The sequence below is a fragment of the Oncorhynchus keta genome, unplaced genomic scaffold (genome assembly GCF_023373465.1).
Source record: "Oncorhynchus keta strain PuntledgeMale-10-30-2019 unplaced genomic scaffold, Oket_V2 Un_contig_720_pilon_pilon, whole genome shotgun sequence".
Taxonomy (NCBI): Eukaryota; Metazoa; Chordata; class Actinopteri; order Salmoniformes; family Salmonidae; genus Oncorhynchus; species Oncorhynchus keta.
Genome location: NW_026289323.1, coordinates 1 through 13,973, shown reverse-complemented (window position 1 = coordinate 13,973; position 13,973 = coordinate 1). Strand labels below are relative to the sequence as shown.

The 13,973-nt window shown below is 40.0% G+C and overlaps 1 protein-coding gene and 1 long non-coding RNA gene across 2 annotated transcripts in view; both read right to left on the bottom strand.

Annotated features, from left to right (window-relative positions):
* The window catches only part of LOC127926217 (NACHT, LRR and PYD domains-containing protein 12-like), a 142,388-nt gene extending 139,413 nt beyond the window's left edge, over positions 1-2,975 (bottom strand). The window contains exon 1 of the mRNA XM_052511667.1: positions 2,877-2,975. Within this exon, the coding sequence (XP_052367627.1) occupies positions 2,877-2,959 (83 nt within the window). The 5' untranslated portion in view covers positions 2,960-2,975. The remainder of the gene's footprint in view (positions 1-2,876) is intronic.
* On the bottom strand, positions 2,357-2,609 carry LOC127926223 (uncharacterized). The gene is made up of 3 exons (XR_008123650.1): positions 2,532-2,609; positions 2,427-2,496; positions 2,357-2,392 (listed from the first exon to the last, which is right to left on the bottom strand). It is a non-coding gene; the product is annotated as an uncharacterized LOC127926223 (long non-coding RNA).
* Positions 2,976-13,973: the final 10,998 nt, after the last annotated feature.

The following is a 13,973-nucleotide window of genomic DNA, read 5'->3' as shown; positions in this document are numbered from 1 at the left end:
TTCACATCCTCTAAACATTAACCTTCACCAGAAGTGATCTGATGACTGGAAGGCTGCTTGATTCACATCCTCTAAACATGATCTGAACCTTCACCAGAAGTGATCTGATGACTGGAAGGCTGCTTGATTCACATCCTCTAAACATTAACCTTCACCAGAAGTGATCTGATGACTGGAAGGCTGCTTGATTCACATCCTCTAAACATTAACCTTCACCAGAAGTGATCTGATGACTGGAAGGCTGCTTGATTCACATCCTCTAAACATTAACCTTCACCAGAAGTGATCTGATGACTGGAAGGCTGCTTGATTCACATCCTCTAAACATTAACCTTCACCAGAAGTGATCTGATGACTGGAAGGCTGCTTGATTCACATCCTCTAAACATTAACCTTCACCAGAAGTGATCTGATGACTGGAAGGCTGCTTGATTCACATCCTCTAAACATTAACCTTCACCAGAAGTGATCTGATGACTGGAAGGCTGCTTGATTCACATCCTCTAAACATTAACCTTCACCAGAAGTGATCTGATGACTGGAAGGCTGCTTGATTCACATCCTCTAAACATTAACCTTCACCAGAAGTGATCTGATGACTGGAAGGCTGCTTGATTCACATCCTCTAAACATTAACCTTCACCAGAAGTGATCTGATGACTGGAAGGCTGCTTGATTCACATCCTCTAAACATTAACCTTCACCAGAAGTGATCTGATGACTGGAAGGCTGCTTGATTCACATCCTCTAAACATTAACCTTCACCAGAAGTGATCTGATGACTGGAAGGCTGCTTGATTCACATCCTCTAAACATGAACCTTCACCAGAAGTGATCTGATGACTGGAAGGCTGCTTGATTCATCCTCTAAACATTAACCTTCACCAGAAGTGATCTGATGACTGGAAGGCTGCTTGATTCACATCCTCTAAACATTAACCTTCACCAGAAGTGATCTGATGACTGGAAGGCTGCTTGATTCACATCCTCTAAACATTAACCTTCACCAGAAGTGATCTGATGACTGGAAGGCTGCTCACATCCTCTAAACATTAACCTTCACCAGAAGTGTTCTGATGACTGGAAGGCTGCTTGATTCACATCCTCTAAACATTAACCTTCACCAGAAGTGATCTAATGACTGGAAGGCTGCTTGATTCACATCCTCTAAACATTAACCTTCACCAGAAGTGATCTGATGACTGGAAGGCTGCTTGATTCACATCCTCTAAACATTAACCTTCACCAGAAGTGATCTGATGACTGGAAGGCTGCTTGATTCACATCCTCTAAACATTAACCTTCACCAGAAGTGATCTGATGACTGGAAGGCCTTGATTCACATCCTCTAAACAGTGAACCTTCACCAGAAGTGATCTGATGACTGGAAGGCTGCTTGATTCACATCCTCTAAACATGAACCTTCACCAGAAGTGATCTGATGACTGGAAGGCTGCTTGATTCACATCCTCTAAACATTAACCTTCACCAGAAGTGATCTGATGACTGGAAGGCTGCTTGATTCACATCCTCTAAACATTAACCTTCACCAGAAGTGATCTGATGACTGGAAGGCTGCGTGATTCACATCCTCTAAACATGAACCTTCACCAGAAGTGATCTAATGACTGGAAGGCTGCTTGATTCACATCCTCTAAACATTAACCTTCACCAGAAGTGATCTGATGACTGGAAGGCTGCGTGATTCACATCCTCTAAACATGAACCTTCACCAGAAGTGATCTAATGACTGGAAGGCTGCGTGATTCACATCCTCTAATCATTAACTTCACTAGAAGTGTTCTGATGACTGGAAGGCTGCTTGATTCACATCCTCTAAACATTAACTTTCTGTTGATCAGAACTCTAGAGGTTCTTCTTCACTGAACCCAAAAATATATATAATGTTTTAGTGGTTCCATATTTTAAGGAAGTGATAGAAGCCTTTTTGGTTCTAGAATGAACCTTCTGTTCTAAGAGTGTATAATAATAAACACGTTGTTCTTCTGATGATTTAATTATCTACATCATGTTATTTCAAGTTCTCCCTTTGGATCATATTGTTAAATAATAATCCTAAACTGGGCATTTGAAGGCGTCTAGGTTGTAATGTGTTCAATGAAAATGAACATTGTCTGCAACGTTGTAACCCATTATTGGCAAGGGACGTGATGCCTACTATGCCAAAGCTAGAGTTGTTAAACGGGTGTGAAGAGTGTGTTGATATAACGGTAATATTGTCAAAAAGATGCATACCATTATATTAGGCAATAATTAAGTAGGCAAGTGGTCCATGTGAAAATTCTATCAAATGTCTAACATTGCCCAGTCAGGGTGCCGTGGAACCCCTGCAGTACCTCCACAGACCCCGGATTGAGAACCCCTGCAGTACCTCCACAGACCCCGGGTTGAGAACCCTGCAGTACCTCCACAGACCCCAGATTGAGAACCCCTGCAGTACCTCCACAGACCCCGGATTGAGAACCCCTGCAGTACCTCCCCAGACCCCGGATTGAGAACCCCTGCAGTACCTCCACAGACCCCGGATTGAGAACCCCTGCAGTACCTCCACAGACCCCGGATTGAGAACCCCTGATTTAGCAGATGCTATTAGCCAGAGTGATTTACAGTAAGTGCTTTCATCATAATTAAGATGGCTACGTGAGATGTGTGTGTGTATGTATATATATATATATACACACACACACACACACACACAAAAAGCTATATATATATACCCATCTAAAATCTATTAGTTAAAAATCTAAGAACAGTAATATTGAAGGTACCCATAAGCAACCATTTCTGATTAAAAAACAAATGTGAACATTTTGGAAATAAACTCATAATAATGATATCAAAAATTGTCATCTCACCTCTTAGCTTTGGTGTCATGTTCCCCAGAGAGACTAATTTTAGAGGCAGGGCCCCCCTCCTCTCTCTCCCCAGAGAGACTCATTTTAGAGCACTGACCCCTAAACAGAGATCCAAAATGTTGTTTGTGGTTAACACAGTAATTATTTAATGTCAATTGTTATCATTTATCTCTTCTAAAACATTTACTAACAGACATAGAAACAGTCAGGTGATTTAATGCATCACATGAACATGTAGTTGTGACATTGCATCTCCATGGTAACTGTCAATAATAATAAGTCACTGTTTGTTAAGGTAGTTATAGACAGTACAGCAACACAAGGCCATGTCTCACACTTATTTTTATAATAATAACAAAAAAATAACAATAATAAGTCACTGTTTGTTAAGGTAGTTATAGACAGTACAGCAACACAATGCCATGTCTCACAATTATTTTTATTAAATTAAAAGTAGGCTATTTATTGTCTTTCAATCTGTTATTTTCTAAATGTATCTGAAAGTACGTGAGAATGTAGACAGAAGGGCTAAAACGGACATGATTGATCTGAGGGGGAAATCATTGATCCATTCAGAAAGTTTATTTGCAACAAGTAAGAGATTTTATATAATGTAAAGTAGACTAGGTTATAATGTATAGTAGTGGGTTGTTAGTGATATGTAGATGTTATATTATGTAAAGTAGACTAGGTTATAATGTATAGTAGTGGGTTGTTAGTGATATGTTATATTATGTAAAGTAGACTAGGTTATAATGTATAGTAGTGGGTTGTTAGTGATATGTTATATTATGTAAAGTAGACTAGGTTATAATATATAGTAGTGGGATGTTAGTGATATGTAGATGTTATATTATGTAAAGTAGACTAGATTATAATGTATAGTAGTGGGATGTTAGTGATGTGTAGATGTTATATTATGTAAAGTAGACTAGATTATAATGTATAGTAGTGGGATGTTAGTGATATGTAGATGTTATATTATGTAAAGTAGACTAGGTTATAATGTATAGTAGTGGGTTGTTAGTGATATGTTATATTATGTAAAGTAGACTAGGTTATAATATATAGTAGTGGGATGTTAGTGATATGTAGATGTTATATTATGTAAAGTAGACTAGGTTATAATGTATAGTAGTGGGATGTTAGTGATATGTAGATGTTATATTATGTAAAGTAGACTAGGTTATAATGTATAGTAGTGGGTTGTTAGTGATATGTTATATTATGTAAAGTAGACTAGGTTATAATGTCTAGTAGTGGGTTGTTAGTGATGTGTAGATGTTATATTATGTAAAGTAGACTAGGTTATAATGTATAGTAGTGGGTTGTTAGTGATGTGTAGATGTTATATTATGTAAAGTAGACTAGGTTATAATGTATAGTAGTGTGTTAGTAATATGCAGATAGCCTATAAGTTCACATAATGTTATAGTCCTACCAGTAGCAGGACAGAGAATGTACTGTATATAACCTACATATCATAGATGACCAGTCTAAACCTGTTCAGATCAGTTCACATAATGTTATAGTCCTTCCAGTAGCAGGACAGAGAATGTACTGTATATAACCTACATATCATAGATGACCAGTCTAAACCTGTTCAGATCAGTTCACATAATGTTATAGTCCTTCCAGTAGCAGGACAGAGAATGTACTGTATATAACCTACATATCATAGATGACCAGTCTAAACCTGTTCAGATCAGTTCACATAATGTTATAGTCCTTCCAGTAGCAGGACAGAGAATGTACTGTATATAACCTACATATCATAGATGACCAGTCTAAACCTGTTCAGATCAGTTCACATAATGTTATAGTCCTTCCAGTAGCAGGACAGAGAATGTACTGTATATAACCTACATACCATAGATGACCAGTCTAAACCTGTTCAGATCAGTTCACATAATGTTATAGTCCTTCCAGTAGCAGGACAGAGAATGTACTGTATATAACCTACATATCATAGATGACCAGTCTAAACCTGTTCAGATCAGTTCACAGAGACCATCAGGTTTGTCAGCATGATAAGTGATCATAACTCCAACCTACCTGACTATTTACAGTCACTGGTGCAGCTGCCTGTTTTCTTACAGATGAAGTAGCTTTCATAGGCAACTCATTCAACCAGCCTAAACAATAGTAAATAAAAGATGTCAAATGGTCAAAGGAGAATACATGGAAGACAGGTGTTTTGCTACAGATGTAGGATCTTAATTTGAGACAGTTTACTACAGCAGAACAATTATGTGGATTATAATTAACATTTTAAACTGGAAAGTGGAAATGACAAACTTCAGAAGCCTTTTAAAACATCAAATACACTGCAAGTTTTAGTTTTCCTGCAACAGGGTGATCAAATTCAGATCCTACATCTGTACAGAGATGATGTCTTTATCTGAAAAAGGAAGTTTGAGTTATTAGCAATGAAGTTGCAACTGTCAGCTGCTGTAAACCTCTGTGATTGGATGTTATAGACCCCAATCTGAACAGTTTCTTCCCGTGGTTACAGCCTTTAGCTCTATGCTCACTCTACCTAGTTCAATATATTGTTGTACGTAAACTTTGTGCAAACTCCACCACCTGTAGTCTCTTAATGTTTTCTTTCACAAGCAGCACCATGTCACCATGTTAAATAATGTGTACAGATGTAGGATCTTTCCAACTCTGAGGACATGTCATTGTGATGTCATTTATTACATTTCAACCTGTTGATAAAGGCAACTAGAAGGCTGAACCCAGAAGACAACTCTAAATCAACACTTACTGATATTATCCTAAAATCCTTTCACTCATATTATTGTGTCTCTTTGTTCAACAAATGTTGGGTAGCCTGTGCTGTTAATATCCACTGCTCAAAAAATTAAGGGAACACTTAAACAAGACAATGCAACTCCAAGTCAATCACATTTCTGTGAAATCAAACTGTCCACTTAGGAAGCAACACTGATTGACAATACATTTCACATGCTGTTGTGCAAATGGAATAGACAACAGGTGGAAATTATAGGCATTTAGCAAGACACCCCCAATAAAGGAGTGGTTCTGCAGGTGGTGACCACAGACAGCTTCTCAGTTCCTATGCTTCCTGGCTGATGATTTAGTCACTTTTGAATGCTGGCGGTGCTTTCACTCTAGTGGTAGCATGAGACAGAGTCTACAACCCACACAAGTGGCACAGGTAGTGCAGCTCATCCAGGATGGAACATCAATGCGAGCTGTGGCAAGAAGGTTTGCTGTGTCTGTCAGCGTGGTGTCCAGAGCATGGAGGCGCTACCAGGAGACAGGCCAGTACATCAGGAGACATGGAGGAGGCCGTAGGAGGGCAACAACCCAGCAGCAGGACTGCTACCTCTGCCTTTGTGCAAGGAGGAGCAGGAGGAGCACTGCCAGAGCCCTGCAAAATGACCTCCAGCAGGCCACAAATGTGCATGTGTCTGCTCAAACGGTCAGAAACAGACTGCATGAGGGTGGTATGAGGGCCCGATGTCCACAGGTGGGGGTTGTGCTTACAGCCCAACACCGTGCAGGACGTTTGGTATTTGCCAGAGAACACCAAGATTGGCAAATTCGCCACTGGCGCCCTGTGCTCTTCACAGATGAAAGCAGGTTCACACTGAGCACATGTGACAGACGTGACAGAGTCTGAAGACGCAGTGGAGAACTTTCTGTTGCCTGCAACATCCTCCAGCATGACCGGTTTGGAGGTGGGTCAGTCCTGGTGTGGGGTGGCATTTCTTTGGGGGGCCGCACAGCCCTCCATGTGCTCGCCAGAGGTAGCCTGACAGCCATTAGGTACCAACAATGCTGGACCTCATGTGGCTGGAGTGTGTCAGCAGTTCCTGCAAGAGGAAGGCATTGATGCTATGGACTGGCCCGCCCGTTCCCCAGACCTGAATCCAATTGAGCACATCTGGGACATCATGTCTCGCTCCATCCACCAACACAACGTGGCGTTGCACCACAGACTTTCCAGGATGCTTTAGTCCAGGTCTGGGAGGAGATCCCACAGGAGACCATCCGTCACCTCATCAGGAGCATGCCCAGGCGTTGTAGGGAGGTCATACAGGCACGTGGAGGCCACACACTGAGCCTAATTTTGACTTGTTTTAAGGACATTACATCCAAGTTGGATCAGCCTGTAGTGTGGTTTCCCACTTTAATTTTGAGTGTGACTCCAAATCCAGACCTCCATGGGTTGATAAATTTGATTTCCATTGATCATTTTTGTGTGATTTTGTTGTCAGCACATTCAACTATGTCAAGAAAAAGTATTTAATAACAATCGTTCATTCAGATGTGTTATTTTAGTGTTCCCTTAATTTGTTTGAGCAGTGATTCTCACCTTGTAGCCTGAATTCACAACCAGAACATTCCTGTTGACTAGCGCTCTCTATATTCTGATGGATGAGGCCTGAGCTGGAACGTGAAGCTAACTGATGTTGGCTAACTTTAGAAAACCAGTATATCTGGCTAGTATCATAGTTTACCCCTCAGGCTACGTTCAGGTTTCAGCATCAGGCAGGTATCAACATGCCGAGTCGTAGGCAACAACCTGGGTTGTGTTCATTAGTTTACTCCACAGCCAACAGTTTTGCAACATTGCATAAACAGTTTACTACAAATGCTGTACAATGTGACCTAAACAGTTTGTGTTGCCAAACGTTTTGCTACGGTGGGCACTAATGAACACACACAACCTGTTTTGAGGAAGTGTAAGTTGTTGTTAGTCTTTCCACAAAATGTAAAAGTCTCTCTTCCACACAAAATACCTTCCTTAGTGTAAAGAGTTAACTGTAGATTAGAAAGAGAAAATGTTTGTTTGTTGCTTGTTGTGTTTTAAGCCTGTTAGGCTTAAAACACAAGGCCTATAGACCTATGATACAGTAGGAGATCACCCTGGTCTATAGACCTATGATACAGTAGGAGATCACCCTGGTCTATAGACCTATGATACAGTAGGAGATCACCCTGGTCTATAGACCTATGATACAGTAGGAGATCACCCTGGTCTATAGACCTATGATACAGTAGGAGATCACCCTGGTCTATAGACCTATGATACAGTAGGAGATCACCCTGGTCTATAGACCTATGATACAGTAGGAGATCACCCTGGTCTATAGACCTATGATACAGTAGGAGATCACCCTGGTCTATAGACCTATGATACAGTAGGAGATCACCCTGGTCTATAGACCTATGATACAGTAGGAGATCACCCTGGTCTATAGACCTATGATACAGTAGGAGATCACCCTGGTCTATAGACCTATGATACAGTAGGAGATCACCCTGGTCTATAGACCCTATGATAAAGATACAGAATCACCCTCCTATAGACCTATGATACAGTAGGAATCACCCTGGTCTATTATTAAGGAGATCACCCTGGCCTATAGACCTATGATACAGTAGGAGATCACCCTGGTCTATAGACCTATGATACACTAGGAGATCACCAACAATATCATCAACTATCTGAATACACATAACAATATCATCCTATGATATGAGTCACCCTGGTCTATACACATACAATATCACCAACTATAGACCTATGATATAGTAGGAGATCACCCTGGTCTATAGACCTATGATACACACCCTGGTCAAGACCCTATCAAAGAACGAATCAGGACTATTATAAATGTCCACCAACAATATCATCAACTATATGAATACACATAACAATATCATCAACTATATGAATACACATTTTTTTTATTTTTTATTTCACTTTATTTAACCAGGTATATTGAGAACAATATCAACTATGGCTTGTCTATGAATACATATAACAATATCATCAACTATATGAATACAATGTGCAAAAGGCATGAGGAAGGCGAATACATAACACTGGATCATCAACTATATGAATACAATAACAATATCATCAACTAGACTATGAATACAACTATAACAATATCATCAACTATATGAAAACACATAACAATATCATCAACTATATGAATACACATAACAATATCATCAACTATATGAATACACATAACAATATTATCAACTATCATAACAATATCATCAACTATATGAATACACATAACAATATCATCAACTATATGAATACACATAACAATATCATCAACTATATGAATACACATAACAATATCATCAACTATATGAATATAACAATATCATCAACTATATGAATACACATAACAATATTATCAACTATATGAATATAACAATATGGCATCAACTATATGAATACACATAACAATATCATCAACTATATGAATACACATAACAATATCATCAACTATATGAATATAACAATATCATCAACTATATTAACACACATAACAATATCATCAACTATATGAATACACATAACAATATCATCAACTATATGAATACACATAACAATATCATCAACTATATGAATACACATTACAATATCATCAACTATATGAATAAACAATATCATCAACTATATGAATACACATTTGCTCATCAACTATATGAATACACATAACAATATCATCAACTATATGAATACACATAACAATATCATCAACTATATGAATACACATAACAATATCATCAACTATATGAATACACTATTATCTCAACTATATGAATACACATACATCATCAACTATCAATCAAACTATCATCAAGTTGAATTTCATTTGCAATATCATCAACTCATATGAATACACATAACAATATCATCTATCTGAATCCATCGTTCTCTTACTTTTATCTCTGAATGAAACATACAGTCTGAATGATCATCAGGTCTCAAAAGTCTTTCTTTGCTGCTCTTTACATATCAGTTCTGCCTGTCTCTCTCCCTCCCTGCTCTCTTATCTTATGTGCCTTGGCATACATTCTGTCTGATGTGTCTGTGTCCTGTTGATGTGTCTGTGTCCTGTCTGGTGTCTCTCTCCATCATATCCTATTCTGTTGCTGTGTCTGTGTCTTGTCTGTGTCTCTCTCCATCATATCCTATTCTGTTGCTGTCTCTGTGTCTTGTCTCTGTCTCTCTCCATCACCAGAAAATGTTGAGGGTTAGGCCTTCTAGAATACTATAATACAACATTCACAACATAACAACACAACTACCTAACACCATTAAATACAGTTGAGGGTTACTACAATACAACATGACAACACAACTACATAACACCATTAAATACAGTTGAGGGTTACTACAATACAACATGACAACACAACTACATAACACCATTAAATACAGTTGAGGGTTACTACAATACAACATGACAACACAACTACATAACACCATTAAATACAGTTGAGGGTTACTACAATACAACATGACAACACAACTACATAACACCATTAAATACAGTTGAGGGTTACTACAATACAACATGACAACACAACTACATAACACCATTAAATACAGTTGAGGGTTACTACAATACAACATGACAACACAACTACATAACACCATTAAATACAGTTGAGGGTTACTACAATACAACATGACAACACAACTACATAACACCATTAAATACAGTTGAGGGTTACTACAATACAACATGACAACACAACTACATAACACCATTAAATACAGTTGAGGGTTACTACAATACAACATGACAACACAACTACATAACACCATTAAATACAGTTGAGGGTTACTACAATACAACATGACAACACAACTACATAACACCATTAAATACAGTTGGAATGTAGTTAGAACTCAAACTGTTTCCATCAAACAGAAAAACAACAATAAATCTGGATCAACACATTTAGATTTCTAGATGCTGCACTTTGCTGTTTCATTACCCAGACAGCTGTTTAAGGTCAGACCAAGGCAGAGTGTAGAATCAGTACTTAGGGGTCATAGGTCATACCAAGGCAGAGTGCAGTATCAGTACTTAGGGGTCATAGGTCAGACCAAGGCAGAGTGCAGTATCAGTACTTAGGGGTCATAGGTCAGACCAAGGCAGAGTGTAGTATCAGTACTTAGGGGTCATAGGTCATACCAAGGCAGAGTGCAGTATCAGTACTTAGGGGTCATAGGTCAGACCAAGGCAGAGTGTAGTATCAGTACTTAGGGGTCATAGGTCAGACCAAGGCAGAGTGTAGTATCAGTACTTAGGGGTCATAGGTCATACCAAGGCAGAGTGTAGTATCAGTACTTAGGGGTCATAGGTCAGATCAGTGGTCATGGTTGATATGCATGGACAAGAAAACAAACTTTAAAGCCATTTTTCTCAGATTCCCTATTTGTGTAGATGCTGTTTGTCTTTGTAGGACAGTAGTTCAGGTGGCTGTTTGTCTTTGTCTCAGGACAGTAGTTCAGGTGGCTGTCTTGTGTAGATGAGGTGGCTGTTTGTCTTTGTAGGACAGTAGTTCAGGTGGCTGTTTGTTTTTAGATGCTGTTAAGGTGGCTGATTGTGGACAGTAGTTCAGGTGCTGTTTGTCTTTGGAGGACAGTAGTTCAGGTGGCTGTTTGTGTAGATGCTGTTTTGTCTTTGTAGGACAGTAGATCAGGTGGCTGTTTGTGTAGATGCTTTGTCTCTGTAGGACAGTAGTTCAGGTGGCTGTTTGTATAGATGCTGTTTGTCTTTGTAGGACAGTAGTTCAGGTGGCTGTTTGTGTAGATGCTGTTTGTCTCTGTAGGACAGTAGTTCAGGTGGCTGATTGTGTAGATGCTGTTTGTCTTTGTAGGACAGTAGTTCAGGTGGCTGTTTGTGTAGATGCTGTTTGTCTTTGTAGGACAGTAGTTCAGGTGGCTGTTTGTCTTTGTAGGACAGTAGTTCAGGTGGCTGATTTTATAGATGCTCTTTGTCTTTGTAGGACAGTAGTTCAGGTGGCTGTTTGTCTTTGTAGGACAGTAGTTCAGGTGGCTGTTTGTCTTTGTAGGACAGTAGTTCAGGTGGCTGTTTGTGTAGATGCTGTTTGTCTTGATGCTGTTTGTCTTTGTAGGACAGTTGTTCAGGTGGCTGATTGTGTAGATGCTGTTTGTCTCTGTAGGACAGTAGTTCAGGAGGCTGTTTGTCTTTGTAGGACAGTAGTTCAGGTGGCTGATTGTGTAGATGCTGTTTGTCTCTGTAGGACAGTAGTTCAGGAGGCTGTTTGTCTTTGTAGGACAGTAGTTCAGGTGGCTGTTTGTGTAGATGCTGTTTGTCTTTGTAGGACAGTAGTTCAGGTGGCTGTTTGTGTAGATGCTGTTTGTCTTTGTAGGACAGTAGTTCAGGTGGCTGTTTGTCTCTGTAGGACAGTAGTTCATTTGGCTGTTTGTCTCTGTAGGACAGTAGTTCAGGTGGCTGTTTGTCTCTGTAGGACAGTAGTTCAGGTGGCTGTTTGTCTCTGTAGTTCAGGTCTTTGCACTTAGTCTCCTCCTGTCCCTCCCATCGTCATGGTTACACCTTCCTGAAAACAATGACTCCATACTTTGCTGAGGTGTTCTGCCAGTTCATGTCATTAAAGACTAGAATGTTCCAATGTGGTTATGTCGGCCACTTTAGGTGACTAGTCTATCGGACCAAAATGCACCACGTGGTTATTCATGTTCTTTAATTTATAAAGATACACATGAGATAACTAACAAACCACAAATCTACGAAAACCATCTGGTGCAAACACAAAAACAGGAACTGGTCTTAGACCAACACCAGTGAAACCCAGGCTCACTCTAAATATGGTTCAATCAGAAAATGACTGACACCTGCCTCTGATTTCCATAGGTCAGGCCCAAACACAGTTATGACAAACAATGACATCCAACATAGAATATCTGATCACACCAGTTACTGCCCTTCAACATAGAAACATACCAAACTGGTGGGGTGTGACAGGTTACCCCCACCATGACAAGATAGTTCACACATTCCTCATCCAGGGTTACTGTCAAACAGATATGTGACATTTCTGGTTCATAACATGAGCATGTTGTTCTACAGTGAGAATGTAATGCAAGTCAACGTGTCATTGGATGAATGTCAACAAGGTTTATAACCAACAATGTTAAACTGAATGTTGTTATTGAGAAAGAATTGTAATGTTTTATTGTCACATGCAGTGAAAAGTGTTGTTCTACAGGGTTAACCATAGTAGTACAGTTCTCCTAGAGCAAAATAGGGTTAAGTGCCTTGCTTAACGGCACCCAGACAGATTTTCACCTTGACGGCTTGGGTATTCGAACCAGTGACCTTTCGGTTACTGGCCCAACACTCCAAGCAATCTGACCATACTATACCAGTTCATATTTGTCTCCACCAGTTTGATTATTAGAATGTGATAAAAAACGAAGCAATGGTTGGGTTGTTAGGAGTGTTTATCAGACCAAGTGGACACCTCCTAGTGGTGGGGTTGTTAGGAGTATTTATCAGACCATGTGGACACCTCCTAGTGGTCTGGTTGTTAGGAGTATTTATCAGACCATGTGGACACCTCCTAGTGGTGGGGTTGTTAGGAGTGTTTATCAGACCATGTGGACACCTCCTAGTGGTCTGGTTGTTAGGAGTGTTTATCAGACCATGTGAACACCTCCTAGTGGTGGGGCTGTTGGGAGTGTTTATCAGACCGTGTGGACACCTCCTAGTGGTCTGGTTGTTAGGAGTGTTTATCAGACCATGTGAACACCTCCTAGTGGTGGGGCTGTTGGGAGTGTTTATCAGACCATGTGGACACCTCCTAGTGGTGGGGTTGTTAGGAGTGTTTATCAGACCATGTGGACACCTCCTGGTGGTGGGGTTGTTAGGAGTGTTTATCAGACCATGTGGACACCTCCTAGTGGTGGGGTTGTTAGGAGTGTTTATCAGACCATGTGGACACCTCCTAGTGGTCTGGTTGTTAGGAGTGTTTATCAGACCATGTGGACACCTCCTAGTGGTGGGGTTGTTAGGAGTGTTTATCAGACCATGTGGACACCTCCTAGTGGTGGGGTTGTTAGGGGTGTTTATCAGACCATGTGGACACCTCCTAGTGGTGGGGTTGTTAGGAGTGTTTATCAGACCATGTGGACACCTCCTAGTGGTGGGGTTGTTAGGAGTGTTTATCAGACCATGTGGACACCTCCTAGTGGTGGGGTTGTTAATAGAACTACCCCTCCCGAATCCGGGAGAATTGTCATCAACTGATTAG